This window comes from Carassius gibelio, chromosome A11, assembly GCF_023724105.1.
Source record: "Carassius gibelio isolate Cgi1373 ecotype wild population from Czech Republic chromosome A11, carGib1.2-hapl.c, whole genome shotgun sequence".
Lineage (NCBI taxonomy): Eukaryota > Metazoa > Chordata > Actinopteri > Cypriniformes > Cyprinidae > Carassius > Carassius gibelio.
In genome coordinates, this window is record NC_068381.1 from 9,315,545 (window position 1) to 9,333,680 (window position 18,136).

Sequence of the window (18,136 nt, forward strand, 5' to 3'; positions counted from 1 at the left end):
GTTGAAAAACAAAGCTATTTATGAATGGCAGGATTTCTTGTAAGATATTTAGATAAAAAAGGAAAGGCAGTAGAGCTGACTGTTTCTGTCAATGGTAAGTTCGTGATAACGTAAGAAAAGTAGTTAAAAAATTTAATTCAGGCCCTGAATAAATGTCTAAAAATCCTGATTGGAGTATCACTATATATACTTATAAATGATTTAAAAAAAGGCTTTTAAAAGATCTCTATCAGTGATCAGAATCAACAGATACTGCTTTCTGTGATCGGCGATCGGCCTCAAAATTCCTGATCCCCTACTTGGGTTGACAGCCTAGCTAACCCATGCACATGACATACTGTGTAAGTGTCAGATAAAAACGGCATTCAACATTTGCAACGTGAAAAATAACATTCTGTACATTAACTCCATCAAATGGTTTATTAATTTTCATAGAACTGCCTCAGTGACAATCCTCCTCTTCACATTTATTCCCTCGGGAGGCTGTGTAGATTTTCCAGCTGCCTGCCTGGATGATCCATGATGATTATTATCTGAAAGGTAGAGCTGGTGGAAGGTATGGAAAATAGTCATCATTCTTTGGTATATTGCGCTCCTGTTTCAGTGAGCAGTGTTACTTCATGGCTACAGTGGTTCCACACATTGTTTAACCAATCCCAGCAGATGCATATCTTAATAACTTGACTAAAAATAAAAATATTTCTTGGATGGACACACTTCAAATAATGAAAATGATAATAATAAAATTGGCAATGTATTTGGTTTGTCCTTTTCTTTTAGTAGATTCCAATTGCTTACTACTGCATTTGACAATAGAAACAAAACTACCTCTCATTACTGAGGCTCCATATTTCCCACTGATTATTGCTGCTGCACACTAATCGATGGGTTGAAGCTCAAATAATGAATTTCTTATCATTCTAAAGACATCTTTTATCCTTACATTCTTGAAACGTCAAATGATCATCTCTGAATAAATTAAAGCTGATGAGGATCCAAAATCAACTTTTAGCCACCCCAGTCAGTAAATGGGTGAATTGAGAAAACGCACAGCCATAAATATTTGTAAGTATGCCGTGAAACTGTATGGCATCATTTCACTACAACACAGATCAACACATCAGTTACAAAATTATAAAAACGATCAACCACTTTCTGTCTGTCATAAAACTGCACCTGCCACACAAAAACATGAAGGCAAGTGATTCTATTTATTTATTTTTTTCATTTGTTTTAATGCAAGGAATAGTCAGCATGCGTGTCACCAGTTTAGGAAGAGAAAACTTTAAGCATACTATTTCATATAGAATATTCTAAAAAGTATGACATTTCTAAGAAGGTTAATAGACAACTTGCAAGTTTTATTTATTAAATAAATAACTCCCTTTTCTTTTTTATTTGTTTTGTATTTGGTGATTGGCAAATGTTAGATTTGAACCCTGACTGCAGGCATCCTTATGACTACAAATAAGACAATATTTGGAAGTTGACCAAATGAGGGTTTCAATGTCTAGACATATTTAAAAAAATAAATAAAAATAAAAAATGGCTCACTAATTGTATTGACCATCACACCCACCTGCTGCCCCTTGCTAAGCTCAACCCAACCACGGCACTTGGAGATAAATCAGACAACAGGTGAGGCAGTCCACCATAGGTCAGTCCCAACTAATTGGACTGCAGCTGCTTAACCCCTAATACAACATAACACTACCCTTCTGTTGCAGTGACCCCTGACACTTTCTTTATCCCCTCACCTTTAATTCCAGCTTGAAATGTACTATATTCTGCTACTTTCTAGTGGCCGATGTGCGGCTTATAGTAATTGCTGTAAGGAAACATTCAATTATACACAAATAATTAAAAATTCATAAACATATGATTATGCCATCTATTATGACGCTGTTATCTCAACTTCAGTTCAGAACAACAAAAGATCACAGACTTTCTGAAGGGTTCATAGTACTTCTGAATTAATAGGAATACAACAGAGTACACTGTAAAAAATAATTCAGTGGCTTAGTAAATTTTACAAAAATAAAGAGCTATTTTTACTTAATAAAATCTTTCGAAATCATTTAAGTGATATTTTGAGTGGGTCAGGTTAAAAATAATAATTAAAAATCCAACAAATAATTTCTCTAAAATTTTCATATATTATTTAAGTTTATGTAATGAAAATAAATAAGTATTTAACTAACTAATTATATTTTTAATATACCCTCAATATTTCTGGTGAATTCTAATAGAAATATTTGATAATTATTTCCTTGTACTGATCTGTTTTAGAAACTAAAATTATTAAGTATTTCCTACCAATTTTCCTAAATAAAGTTCCAGCTTAAATGACGATTTAAATAAATTGAGTATATTTCGCGGCTAAAGTGATCACGTGTGCAGCTCCGCAGGAAAAAAAAAAATCTGCTTTCCTCAGCAGAGACGTCGACTAGCCATACTCCTCACAACTCCTGGTAAGTAACGTTAGTCAGCTAATCCTACTTACGTTTGTAACACTTTATTATAAAGTTAATAATTATTAAGCATTTCCTAACAATTGTCTTTGTATTTTACGTCATCTTCAACAAGTTTCGTAGCTTAATCGAAGTCACCTGAAGGACGGCTTTCCTCAGCAACGGCAAGACCCGCGCTCCTCTCATATCGTGGTACGTTTAGCCAGCTAAAACTAAATATGTTTGTGATGTTTAATTCAGAAGTTAATTATTAAGGATTTCCCAACAATTCTGTTTGTATTTTGCGTCATCTTAAGAAGTTTAACAAGTATGCGGCTCAAGCAAGAGGCACCTGTCACTGAAGGACTGCTTTTCTCAGCAACGACGTGAACAGCATTACTCGAATTTCCTGTAAGTAGTCATTTTATAACGATATATATTTGCAATACTTTATTCAAAAGTTGATTAAACATTGACCCTGTGTACGTGTACATAACAGTGTAGTTTTCTAAGTTAGTTAGTGGGGCAGCGATATGTATGTTAGGTTTTTTTTTTTTTTTTTTGGAGTGGGTTAACGTTCGTACTATTTGGATCACCGTTTATTTCAACTGCCATTTGAAAGTCTAACGATAAGTGTACCGTGGTCAAGCAACTATAACTATACATGCCCAATGGAAAACGATTTTGTACAGGTTCCCCTTTGGGGTCAGTGGCTTGTCAAAAGGGAACACATCATTTATGAACTTTCAAATGACAACATTCTGTCTTGTAAAAAGCTGTCACGTTTTTGTAAAACATCATAATTACTACATGAACTCAAGTATGAGCTCTTAAATCACCACTACAAATACGCCATGCAAAAGTATTTAAAATGGCGTGGACATAACATAGACTGGTGCGTTTTAATCAGCTCCCACTATAGGGAGTCAGCCAGTTTAAGGCCTGCTCCGTTGTAAAATCATTCTAGTGCACTGAAACCTAGATCACATACAATATCGGTCAAAAGTTTGAAAACAGTAAGCTTTTTAATGTTTCTAAAATAAGTTTAAGCTCATTAAGCTTGCATTTATTAAAAAAAAAATAATGCAGAAAAAACAACCGTCTATCCCCCCCACCCTCTATCGCCATTTGGCTAGTAATTTTATATATATATATATATATATATATATATATATATATATATATATATACACACACACACATTAAAGCCGAATTTTCATTCCATTACTCCAGTCACCGCAGCTGTTTCACAACAAATCCAGACCTGGTGGGTATTGAAGGACAGCGGAGGCTGGGGGAGGGGTACATTGTTTTAATTTTAATTAAAGTAATATTTTTGTTCCCTGAAACAGATCAGTTTAATTTTGCATCCTTAAATAGTTTGATTTCAAGTAGTGCAATTAAACAAGCTTTTTTGTTTCATAACCATTAGTCATTTTACTTAAATATTAAACATGTTTATAAAGAAATTGGTTGAAATAATGCGGACCTCAATAAAAGCCTATAGCATTGATTTACAGCATAGAAGCTCGCAGTTGGTCTCTTTTCATTTTTCTTTTAGGTTTATTGTTAAAAATAAATGTCCCTATGTAGAAAATTAACCTGTCCTCTTGTTAAGAAGAATGCTGTTAATTTTTGCAACTCCTCCCCCTAGTAAACTTTGTTTGAGATTTTACCTATCATTTGGTCCAACAGAATGTTTGCTTCTTCAGGTGCTATTTGTTTTGTGTATTTGTCACTTTCTTGTAACATTCAGGTTTGAATGTAAGCTCTAACCAGTTATCTTTAAAATTTGCCTTTAGGGTTCAGCTGATCTACCGGTCTTCGTACAAGCAGAGTTGGCAGAGGAGGTCATAAAAATCTACATCCTTCGGGACAATGATGGGGTAGTCAGCGATGTAGGAGTTGTGATTGAGGGCATCACTGTCCTCCGCAATCTTGGGAATCTCAGCAGAGCCTGCTGCTATCTTTTGGGAGTCACGTATGCATTGGATTTGAGATATCCCAAGACCCACAAATACAGGTCCTTCTAAAAAAATTAGCATATTGTGATAAAGTTCATTATTTTCCATAATGTCATATATTTTAGATTCATTGCACACCAACTGAAATATTTCAGGTCTTTTATTGTTTTAATACTGATGATTTTGGCATATAGCTCATGAAAATCCCAAATTCCTATCTAAAAAAAATAGCATATTTCATCCAACCAATAAAAGAAAAGTGTTTTAATACAAAAAAAGTAAACCTTCAAATAATTGTTCAGTTATGCACTCAATACTTGGTCGGGAATCCTTTTGCAGAAATGACTGCTTCAATGCGGCGTGGCATGGAGGCAATCAGCCTGTGGCACTGCTGAGGTGTTGTGGAGGCCCAGGATGCTTCGATAGCGGCCTTAAGCTCATCCAGAGTGTTGGGTCTTATGTCTCTCAACTTTCTCTTCACAATATCCCACAGATTCTCTATGGGGTTCAGGTCCAAAATCTCCTGATAACTAGCTGCATTGACCCTGCCCTTGATAAAACACAGTGGACCAACACCAGCAGCTGACATGGCACCCCAGACCATCACTGACTGTGGGTACTTGACACTGGACTTCAGGCATTTTGGCATTTCCTTCTCCCCAGTCTTCCTCCAGACTCTGGCACCTTGATTTCCGAATGACATGCAAAATTTGCTTTCATCTTAAAAATGTACTTTGGACCACTGAGCAACAGTCCAGTGCTGCTTCTCTGTAGCCCATTTCCTGCATAAGCCTGTGCACGGTGGCTCTGGATGTTTCTACTACAGACTCGGTCCCCCAAGGTCTGGAATCGGTCCTTCTCCACAATCTTCCTCAGGGTCCGGTGACTCCGGTCACCTCTTCTCGTTGTGCAGCGTTTTTTCCCACACTTTTTCCTTCCCACAGACTTCCCACTGAGGTGCGTTGATACAGCACTCTGGGAACAACCTATTCGTTCAGAAATTTCTTTCTGTGTCTTACCCTCTCGCTTGAGGGTGTCAATGATGGCCTTCTGGACAGCAGTCAGGTCGGCAGTCTTACCCATGAGTGCGATTTTGAGTAATGAACCAGGCTGGGAGTTTTTAAAAGCCTCAGGAATCTTTTAATTAGTTCATTCAGATGATTAGGTTAATAGCTCGTTTAGAGAACCTTTTCATGATATACTCATTTTTTGAGATAGGAATTTTGGGTTTTCATGAGCTATATGCCAAAATCATCACTATTAAAACAATAAAAGACCTGAAATATTTCAGTTGGTGTGCAATAAATCAAAAATATATGATTTTTATCAGTACATTATGGAAAATAATGAACTTTTATCACAATATGCAAATATTTTGAGAAAGACCTGTACTCACTTGAGTTGTTCCAAAAACTGTTTCTTGAGCTGGATCCTCCAAAACTCTCTGTTAATGTTCAGAGGTTAAAAAATTATCTTCTTGCATAGTAGTGGTTCATGATCATCCCACTGAATGGGTATTCCTGATGTAAGTGTTTCTGTTATCGGATTAATTCTGTTGAAGGGATAGTTCACCCAAAAAGATGATGTTGTCATAATTTACTCTGCCTCAATTTGTCCCAAACCTGTACGAGTTTCTTTCTTCTGTTGGAACACAAAAGATATTTTAAGTGAAGTGACGTGATATTCAGCCAAGTATTAAAGAGTGTTGGTTAACGCATTTAAAGGTTGCCATTGACTTTGCATAGTATACTTTTTTTCCTACCATGGAAGTCAATGGCAACTTTCAACTGTCTGTTAACCAACATTCATTAAAATATCTTTTGTGTTCAACAGAAGAAAGAAACTCGTACAGGTTTGGGACAACTTGAGGGCGAGTACATTGACAACATCATCTTTTTGGGTGAACTATCCCTTTAATATTGATGTAAGTGTTGCTTTTTTTTTTATGGTTTAATGAGTGGTAATGAGTGTGACTGCAAATGGCTGGTATGCACCAGGAACAAAGTAAGATGTCATTTCTCTTACGGCTATCCTATTTTACATGTAATCTACTTGAATACTAAGATGGATGAAATGTTTCATTAGGTTTAATCATTTCCCTTATGGCTACTTTACAGTTTTAAATTTTTGCAATCTACTGGAATATTAAAATGGATAAAATGTTTCAAAGGTTGATTTTAGACTTTGTCTAATGTTTAATTGACAAATAAATGTTTAATAAAAAATGTGTTTCTTTCTTTATTTGGTTTTATTATATTAATTGTAAAGGGTAAATAGTGTAAAAAAAAAAGTGAATGCAACATTTTGATAATTTATAGTCCAATATTAAGTTAAATTCACTTTTACATGTAGTAAACATAGCACATTTGTTTGGTTAAATTTCATCCAATATTTCAATTATATCTACTCAATATTTTTTGTTTATTTTACATAGAATTTCAGTTGTGGTGTTTTATAATTTTGATTATATCTAATTAATTTTATTTCTCATATAAAGTTATTCAGTTATTCAGATTTACTTAATTTTTTTACTTACAATTACTCAATTTAAACAGTATATTTCATTGATTTCACAGCTTTAAAATTTACTCAATTTTTTTGAGTGTAAAAATGTTTCACCAAAAAAATTGAGTAAATAATAGTTAAACTTTTTACAGTGTATGGCCCCATCCGCCCTTTCTGAGCACAGTCAAGTCACAACTATGAGCCAAATCACTACCTCAGTGACAAGCTAATGCAATAATATGCAAACATATAGCTCCATGGTAACTCTTTTTCTCTCTGGCGCACTTTGCTTAGTTTTGATTAGATCGGCCTGTCAAAAACAGCCTGGACTTTCTAAAGACAAGCGGAGGGAAGTCAAATACCTGTATTTAATTTCAAATCATAGTTTGCCATGGGAAAGTGGCAAGTGGACCCCAAACATATTATTTCAACACAATTCTGTCACCAAATGGACTGTAGTATGCAAACATAGATTAGCCATGAAAAAGTCACAGGTGGCCTGGGAATGGAGTTCAGGTGTTAATCCTGTAGGGAGGAGGCTGACACATAGCCCAAAACTGTGTTTGTCCCAGCTCACATTGCACTGCCAAACCAGTCTGATTCTTGCGGAAAACAACTAAGTGAGAAGTGTAATTCAGCACTAGTGTGGAAGGAAAAGGCATCAAAGCAAAAACACTGTGGTAGTAATCAATGAATGTTTATACTTAGCAAATTAACCCAACTTGGCTGCTTATTCTCCTGCCTACAGTTCGACTGACCGGAATGCAGAGAATTCAGTTTTTTAATTACAAAAATAGAGGGAATTCACTTCTCAAGTACAGTACTCTGGGGGACATAGACTGCAAGGCATCCATCACAGCATTTGGGAGTCTAAACACAATGAAACAACAAAAAGGCATCATATGGCTAACAGAGACCCTTGAACTCCTTCCTGGAAAGAGGAAGCTTTCTGTGTGCGAGTGCATGTTGTGACCCAGCCGTGTGCAATGGAAGAGTCAGCATCATAGTGGTCTGAGACAGTTTTTGTGTTTGCCATCAACAGGGTAAAAACAATAACACTAGGCCGAGTTATAACAGAACCCGGGGTAACAACCTCAAGGAGCAAGTATAAGTCAAGCCGTCAGCCCCTTGCAGCCAGAAAGAAAGGATGTATGCAGTCAAAACTTGGCAGACGTCACGCGGCGGTGTAAATACTAGGAGACATCAAGTGTGTGTAGGGTAACAGTAGTTCAGGTGAATGCAGCCTCCCTTTGGGATGGCAGATGAGGAAGCAATCGACCTGCCTTTATCTCTGAAGACAGACTGTACTCTGGCAGACACAGTGCAGTGCTGTGCCAGTTCAGAGGAATTGTGTTTGTCGAACGCCTTGATGGAAGGTAGATGTTTAATAGTGTGGTCTGACCTCCTACTGTTTTTAACTTCAGCTCAAGAAGATTGTTCTTAAAGGGACAGTTCACCCAATGAAAACTTTCATCATTTACTCACTCTCATGTCATGTCGTTCCAAACCTTTTTCTTAAGCAGAACTCAAAACCATATTTAGAAGAACTGCTATTGTGTATAAAGTATAAAAAACATGGGAATGTACAACCATCAAACCGCTCAGGAAGGAGACAGATTCCCAGTCTCAGAGAGAAATGTTTTTTTGGTGCGAAAGGTGCGAATCAACCCCAGGACAACAGCAAAAGACCTTGTGAAGATGCTGGCTGAAACTGGTAAGACAGTGTCATTATCCACAGTAAAACGAGTCCTGTACCACCATGAGCTGAAAGGTTACTCTGGGAGGAGAAAGCCATTACTTCAAAACCACCATGAAAAAGCGAGACTACAGTTTGCAACTGTCCATGGGGACAAAAATCTTGTCCTGTGGCCTGATGAAACAAAAAATGTAACTGTTCGTACAAAATGATAAACGGTATATTTGGAGGAAAAAGGGTGAAGCTTTGAAGCCTCAGAACACCATCCCAACTGTGGTAGTATAATGTTGTGGGGCTGCTTTGCTGCAGAAGGGACTGGTGCACTTCACAAACTAGATGGCATCATGAGAAAAGAAAAGTATGTGCATATATTGAAGCAACATCTGAAGACATCAGTCAGGAAGTTAAAGCTTGGGTGCAAATGGGTCTGAAAAATGAAAAACAATGACCCGAAGCATACCTCCAAATTAGTTACAAAGTGGCTTAAGGACAACAAAGTCAAGGTATTGTAGTCGCCATCAAAAAGCCCTGATCTCAATCCCATAGAAAATTTGTGGGTGGCACTGAAAAGGCGAGTATGAGCAAGAAGGCCTACAAACCTGACCCAGTGACACCAGTTCTGTCAAGAGGAGTGGGCCAAAATTTCAGCAAACTATTGTAGAAAGTTTGTGGAAGGATACCCAAAATGTTTGGCCCAAGTTTCGGGGGAAATTACTACCAAATACTAAGGAAGTGCATGTATACTTCTGACTTTGATGAAAGTGAATAAAAAAAATACATTAAATATTGCCTTCAATAACATATTATAATAAAATATGTTATTATTTATTGATCTAAAAGAGAAAGGTTTACTCTGATTTAATGTATGACAGTAAAGAAATAAAAGTTTTTGTGGGGTTTTTTCTGAAGTGTATGTAAATATCTGGTTTCAACTCTATCATTTGCATTTCATAACAGGTGAAGGCAGGATGATTCATTTGTTTGTTTGTTTGTTCTCTCGCCCTAATTTTATAATTTGGCTACTTGCATGCATGTGACACTGATCCAATATTACAATATCAACTGTATGTGGATACTGAATTTGTCAAAAAGCTTTGTGATTCCCATAAATACCAATGGTCCTGGAAAAGTGATTTAGGTGGCCTTGCCTGCACAAGACAAGGTCTGGTTTATGCAATTAGGCTCCTTTAATTAGCCCCTTAAGACAACCAGCCAACTGAAACTTAATTAGCTAAACTGCTCCCAGTGCCACAAGCTTAGTGTACAGTAAAAATCACATTCAGGAGTCTATATGTAATGAGCAAAGATCAATACTCCAACATCATAAATGTAACGTCCAACACACTCCTGGTGGTGTTACAACATGTTTGAGGTCGATTGCATTGTGACGTGTATGACAGATGTTCATCCCCTAAGACCACCTTTTAACTGGGCGTATCATTATGGCTACACAAACAAAGAATGAAAAATGGGAGTTCACATATGCATGAGTAATCACGTTGCTCACAGCTCTAAGGAATAAAGAACAGCCTGCATATTTCATTTTAAGTGTGTTTTGCACAATGCTTAGTAAATTGCAGGAGACAGTTTTCTCTGCATCTGGTTACAGTAAAGATAAATGTTCTCACAAACTGGGCCAATGGGAATGAGAGATAGCTATTCTGATACACCAGTAAGCACTCAGACGTGATTAAATAGACTGATTAGGATACATTAATCTATGCATGAACAGATTAAATGATCTAACCATCCGTGATTTAAATATGTTTTATATAAAGTCTCACTAGCTCTGTCCGAACCTTGGCCTGAGCCCCGTCTTGTACTGCAGACTGAAACAATTATCACTTCAAGGTAGAAAAACTCAACTATCATTTAGCTGTTTAAGAAAATCCCACATGACCTTCAACCACACACTCAACCGATCCTCTGTAACAGTATAGTACTCTATAGCATACAAACCCTCATTTATCCTTTCTCTACACTAACACTAGAGACAGCCATGCTCAGGTTATGGTCAAGCTGTCATGTTATTTTAAAGAAAAGGATATGGCCCTTCAGCTTTGAGACACTGTGTAAATAAGCACAGAAATAGCTAAGAATATGTACAGAACATAATGAGAAATGAAGTTATAAATGGTTTTAATTGATTATTAACAGTTGCATTCATGTTTTTAAACACCTTACAATTGTAATTAAAGTTTGTTTATAGGAAATATGTTATTGCACATTTGCGAAACAATACTTGGAAAAAATTACCAAGAAGGAGAAAACTGTTTCTTTTTTAAATCACTACAAAGGCAGTAGCCAGATACAATGTAAAAAAAACAAAGAGCACAAAGAGAACAAAGCCTAATTAAAAGTCATTAAACAATCAACTCTTAAAAGTTTTAAAAACTAATTTTAAAGGTGCAATAGGTGATTTTCTTCAGAAACATTTTTTGTTATACTGGGTGAAAGTATCTTCACATGCCGATAGCAATCATTAAGCGGTTTAAATTTATTTATCTGTATTTATATATTCTGTGGGAGGCGTAGGACCAAGCAATGTACGTCCAATCAAAATGCTGGGTCCAAGCATTTTAAATAGCTTTCCTACCTGCCTGTCAACGTATGCATCTGCATACCTCTGTGCACCCTGTTCGCGCAGACAGAATAGGTCATTAGCGCATTCACGCACGTTGTGCAGACAGAGCTAGAATGGCAGACAAAAATCAACAATCCCGTCTTCCTTCCTGGTACTGTAGTACTTTTAAAGTTTTCTCACTGGTTAATGACACATGATATAGCTCAGTGGTTCCCAATTCCAGTGCTCACGCACATATTTTGCATGTCTCGCTTACTTAACACAACCAACTTGAGCTATGTGAGTAAACTGTGTTCCAATCGATATGATCACTACACCGTGTTCATTGCTCCCTACTCCCTGAGCAGGGATTTACTTCACTTCGTAAACATGGACTGGAATGCTGTAATGCTTCAGTGAAGCCCAAACCATTCAAATTCTGAATATATTCAAAAATAAATATAATAAAATAACTTTTATATCTGGCACATATGGTTATTGTACATTTCTGTAAAAGAATACAAAATATATATATTTCAAATTTGGGCCACTTTTAAATGTGGTTTTAAATGCAAAATATCTGATACCTGGTCATTAAACATAGGTTTCACTACTCATATATGATTGTCATTATATTTGGGAATTTTTTAAATTGTAATAAGACAGACACTTAGATCTGGTCTAAAATAACTTGGTAAGGTTACAGAATAAAGAATACATTTGAACCTCTACACTGTATGTCTAAATAATGGTGGGTAGTAAAGGGAACCAAGATGAAGTTATCAATCTAATGTTAAAGAACAAACACTAGACAGAAACCAAAAAAAAGGAAAAGAAAGAAAAACAATTATTCAGTAGCTTTCATGTGAAGCGTAATTATGTTTCAGCCTAGATGAGTTTAACACTAACAAGCATGTTTATTAAAAGACTGACTTGATTTAAACAAAAGTGAACTCCCTTGATAGGGTGACTGTCAACAGATTGTGGATTCTTAAATTGCTGAGTGCAAAGGCACTCTCCAAACACAAGAATTTGCTAAAAATACACAGCAAGTGCAGAACTGACACACTCATGAAACAAAAACCTTCAGGTCCAACACTGTCAAAGACAGAATTCTTGGTCAAAAGCTGCAGTATTTCTACAGAAAAAAAAAACACATTTGTCTCTCTGCTATTACAGACTTTCTGCTTGTTCAAGGTAGCCCTCGGACATTCCCTTGAAACGTGACACCCGTCTCACTAGAGAAACAACTGGTACCAGCACTAATTGAAATTGTGCATGCAAAGTGACAATAGCCGGGCCCTGGGCGGCATGGATTAGACCCTGAATGGAGGCGGATTCTTTGGGAACGCCACTGTGGAGGCTGGCGTGCAGATGAGCTCCCTGCAACTGCTCATTCAGCGAACTGAGAAAACACCGGATTGGGACCAGCCACTCACTTTACCTTTATCTAATCCTGTTTCTGAACCTCTGTCACCACCTCTCCACCCCATGCTCTGCCTTTTGTTACCCATCCGAAAAACTGTAATGTTATGTGTCGGCTTAATCTGTAGTGACCCACACTCGGTGTATAGCAGGAAACGGATGGGATGCATTTACATCTGAAAGCAGATTATACAAACTTGGCAGGCATTTCAAAGTTGAAGTGTTGATATGAGGGCTAAAATGGCAATGTTAACAAACAATACCGTTAATTATCCCTCTGTCTGTAGTTTAGAGTTTTATGGAAATAGATTTGCTTGGCTGAAACCAACTTTGCACTTGTACAAAATTCTGAGCAAAAAAAAATAAAACATTCAGACACACACGTGACTTCAGAAATTCTGTATGCAGGGCTCGACAGTGCAAGCATTTAGCTCGCATTTGTGACTAAAAATAGATGTGTACAAACTAAAAAATTGATTTAAGAGCATGAGTGTGAATCAAACATCCTAACGTACAGTACATGGCAGTCTATAACAAATGTATTAATTTCTTCAATTTATTAATGGAACTCATATACAGTACCGTGATAAAAGCTTCAATGACTATTGTGAAAATATTATACTGTCACATACAATTTAATAGGGCAAAAGTAGTTACATAATTAGCCATTAAATTTAATTATTCATTTATTAATTATTCAATTAAAATTATTTAAAAACCTTGTGTACTTTCTGTATTCTGATAAATTAGATAATTGTGTTTGTAAATGTCTCCTTATATCCTCTTATTAAGCTAAAACACATCATTTGAAAAATTTGCATTGTACTCCTTATTTTCTTTTTTTTATGCGCTCCTTGTTGAAAAAGGTAAGCCCTGGTATGATCAAATTGAATATTTTAACAACTTTACAGCGATAAACTGACCAAAAAATGTATTAATAAATAAAATGCAAAAAGCTGAAAAAAAAAAAATATATATATATATATATATATATATATACACACACACACACACACACACACACACAAACACACACACACAAGTCGTGAAAATAGAATTGTGGTACTAGATTATCATCAAAGCTCTTATTTAAACCAGCTGTTCAAGCTATTTTTACCCTTGAACAACACAAGGATAGATATTATCTGCAAAAGACAAACGTCTGAACATTTCCTACACTCAATATATAATCAGCGTTAAGATATTTGTATACAGTATGGGAAAAGACAAAGCTGCATATGGGACGTTTCAAGATGAGAGAAAAGTCACATTGTATCATGACATTATGACAGCAAAGTGGAATGCATGCTGGGAATATTGAAATAGCTAGGAATCTTTTGAACGACTGGTGTCCTACTTACAATAGATGCCAACTGTGACATCGTAGATCAAATGCAACTCGGTCATGGCCTTATAGATAAGGTGCATAATAAACTTTTAAAATCATCAAACATTTACTTGTGATTTGTAAATCACAATGCAAATCCAGCAGCTATAGTAAAATGTAATTATATAAGTATAATAGTTTAAAATCCTATACATCACATTGTATGATTAACCAACTGATGCAAAGTGGAACAGCTAAAAGAGAACAAAAAAAGGAAAAGAAAAACGCACAATCAGACAACTTTGAAACAGAGAAATGAAACATCGCTGAGGAGCCACAGGCACAAAAACTAATTTTAAAATTACACTGTAATTTCAAACCACTGCATAATGAAATCTGACATACTAAGGAAAAGTCCCTTGACTGGCAGCATCATTTGATTTAAAAATGCAATGAAGAGCTGAACCATATTCAGTGGTCACCAATTGGGAAAACCTGTCTAAATTCACAAATGCAAATCATGCTTGTCCTTAAAAAAAGCACATGATGCACTTTATTCTTACACTAAAGGAGACTCAGACTTAAGAGAAACAGAATCTTATATCTTGAGTGTCACTATGATGGTCATACAACTGATTTTAATTATACCAATGATTTTTCACACAGACAAGTACACATAAATTAAACAAAAGATAACTAACAGCAAGAGTTACCATACCACAACTGAAATAAAACAACTAGAAAATTACTTGAGAATTTATACACTTAGCGAGGAGAATAAAAATTCTGTTGTATAAGGCTTTAAGATTATGTCAGATCTCACCAACCCATCTCCGCTACTGCCCACCATCACTTTGTATTTAAGGTCTAGGAAGCATTGACCTATTTTTCAACTCTCTTAAGTTTTTTTTTTTTTTAAGCATGATATGCTTTAACACCATTGGCTGAAAAACTATGGTGATAGTCAGAGGAAGAATGTGTAACGACCTATCACTCCAGAGTTTGTGATAAGTTATCCTTAAGGAAAATGGGAAAAAAAGCATTACAACTAACACTACATAGATACATATACCAATAAATATTATATTTATACCAATAAATATTATATGTGTATATATATATATATATATATATATATATGTAAAAGACAAAAATATTGTAATGCAAATGTATACATCTATATTGTATAAAAAGGTCAAACAGTTTTCCATGACCATAACCACTCAATATGAATTTGTATATATTTTTAATTACTTTAGTTCCTTCATTAAAAGCTCCAGCTTAATATTTGAATTACAATTACTTTCCGTATTACGTATTATTAAAAAACATATTTAAATTTAAATTAAATTAAGCATGTAAATATTTCAACATTTTTGGCAAGTCTGTGGTAAAAAAATACAATAAAAAATAGCCCCTTTATTCAAGTGACATAATTAATATATTAAAAACTATCTGAAATGTAAATGTCAAACTTAAATGTAAAAAAAAAAAAAATTGTGTTAATTGTATTGTACATTTTTAATTATTATAACTACACCGCACTGTTATAACTGCCTTACTGTGTTTTGTACTAAATACCTTATAAAACCTTAATCCAAATTACGTAAATAAATAAAATCACCTGCTTTTAGAATTTCCAGGCCAAATGTACAGGTGTGTGTATCCCTATATTAATCAATTACATGACAATACACCCAAGTATCATTAAACTTGAGAACTAAAGCCACAAGAGGTTCCTGTTATACCAGCAATGCCTTCTTAAAATTAATTGAGCATAATTCACTGGACACAGACACTTCAAACTGCCGGGGTCTGAAAGTGTAGTCAGCGAATGATGATAAAGAACAGTATTTGGTTGTTTTGTAATTGTATGCTCACTGAAAACCGGTTTCATTGTCCAACATGCTGAGTCCAGCATCACCATTTTAGCTCTGAATACCCGCCGCACACCAGCTTAAAACAACACGTGAATATTACGAAATATTAATGGAGAAAATAAGATTTGTATATCTATAGAAGGGGTTTCGGTGTAATATTTCACCTCTGAAATGACTGTACAAATAAGGGGCGCGAATCTCGTGCATGGCTCGCGCAAGCAGCGCGTGGGATAAAAATAACCGTTTTAATGCTCCTGTTGTATATTTAAAGATTATAAATATATTATTTTTCCAACCTGTAAAGTAATTAATCAGATGCTCACCAAATAAATCACCAATTAAATTCGTTTTTAAGCCACCTGTGAAGATTTTACAATATAGTTTGCCTGACAGAACAATCCCTATCAAAGGAATACGTTCCTGTCAGGGATAATGTAAATTAACCGTTAAAAAAAAGTCAATTTTTTCCGAGTATCATTCTACATTCATTAATCGGGGGAAATGGTTTGGTATCTTATTTCTTGGATGACATTCAAAACTAACGTTCCGTGACCGTAAACTCTCAGTTTGTCGGCAAAGATGCTGGACTCGCTAAACAAGGGGAGAAACATCTTACCTTCAATAGCCAGGACCGAGGGTAGTGTCCATAAAATCCATAGGATATCCATAATTGGTTTCTTAGGGATGAAATTATATAAAGTCCAGACATTCAAATAAAATGAGCTCTGAAAGCCATGTATATAAGACGCTGGCGTAGACCGGCAGACTTCTGCCTTGCGTTGAATGAATACGATGCCATAAACACACTAAAATCCTAAGCGAGTTTGGACGAGACCAAAGGAGTCAGACAAGGGGGGACGGTGGTTAGGAGCGCCGCTTGAGATCAGCTAGAGAGTCAATGTGTATCAGAAAAGTCGCTTTATAAATTAGAAACAGCCTTTTAAAGATTATTTCATTCATAAGAATCGACCCAAGTCGATTCCCGTCGGACAGACTATAAAGGCGTGAAGCCAACCAACCGAAAGCACAAATGTATTCCGTCCCACCTGTCAATCAATGCAAGAGCGTAACTATTCAGCCTTATCAGCGGATGCTCGGTAGAAGATTGTGACAATTGGGAATACAGGGTAGGTGTGAATTTAGACTGACTGTTATATGATGCATAAAGATTTAAAAAGAATAACTGAAAAGTACTACTGCTTTAATGGTAACGGAATAGTCTGTCGCCTTCGTTTTTTTCTGTTTACAACATTCTTCATTAAAAAGGAAAGGTAAGATGGCTTTTAAAATTACTGTGAAACGATGGGGATAAGTAATTAAATGCCAGGAAGCGTAGGTCATTATGCGTTTTTAATAATAGTTTCTAGCGTATTTATTCTATTAAATTGCTTAATAATGTGTGAAAAAAAAAAAAATATATATATATATATATATATATATATACACACACACACACACACACACACATTTTTAAATATAGAAACAACTTTTAATGTACAAAATAATTGTCTGGCAATATGGGCATTTGGACCTTATTTTTAGGGACACAGATGTTTTATGTGTAAATCAATGAGAGCAGAATGAGATACAAGGTGTCTAGCAGCTGTGACAGACTCACTAGGCCTCATTTGCAATTTTAACAATGTGTGTGTCCAACAGTATTTCCAGTGTGTTTGTGTATGTGCCTATAACAACTAAAGTGCAGTGTAAAAGGTCAGTCAGACTAAGCTGATAAAAGTACAGCAGAAAAAAAAAAATCTATTTTTTTAATCCAAAAATACAAGCCTACATTTTTTATTTCTAATGTTTGTAAACTAGTTCTACAAAATAATATAATAAATATAATAATGTAAATTAATTTGTCCCTTAAAAGGGTAAAAACACAGACTTTAGACATTGTAGGTCACTTGCATTTGTTCAAACAAGACATTTTTAGCATGAATTTAAATTTCCCTCCAGTGAACACTAACCTTGTGATGGAAGAATGATGTTATTTTCCAATCCCTTATTTCAGAGAAAACAGTGTTCTGGCAAGATATGGAGGTTATATTTGTTATGTGAATAAAATAATCACGGCATCTGTTCATACTTTTCTACTCGCTTCACTAAATTCATTTGCAATTTAATAATATAGTATACTGTAACACAATAGCAGATTTTGTGTAGAAAGAAAGAAAGAAAGAAAGAAAGAAAGAAAGAAAGAAAGAAAGAAAGAGAGAAAAGGACCTGTGCTCTCTGGTATGTAAGGCTTTTTTTTTTCTTCCCTACAGCTCAGTTGACTCTTGAAAATCTCTCAAAAATCTGGAGGTAGAGTTATCTGATCCCA

At 35.5% G+C, this 18,136-nt stretch overlaps 1 protein-coding gene across 2 annotated transcripts in view; it reads right to left on the reverse strand.

Moving 5' to 3' along the window:
• LOC128022247 (ephrin type-B receptor 2) overlaps positions 1-16,603 on the reverse strand; it is a 146,727-nt gene extending 130,124 nt beyond the window's left edge. Inside the window, exon 1 of one of the 2 annotated variants that reach the window (XM_052609598.1) lies at positions 16,427-16,603. In XM_052609598.1, coding sequence (XP_052465558.1) covers positions 16,427-16,478 — 52 coding nt within the window. In that variant the 5' untranslated portion in view covers positions 16,479-16,603. The remainder of the gene's footprint in view (positions 1-16,426) is intronic. The other variant, XM_052609599.1, reaches the window with a different exon arrangement.
• Positions 16,604-18,136: the final 1,533 nt, after the last annotated feature.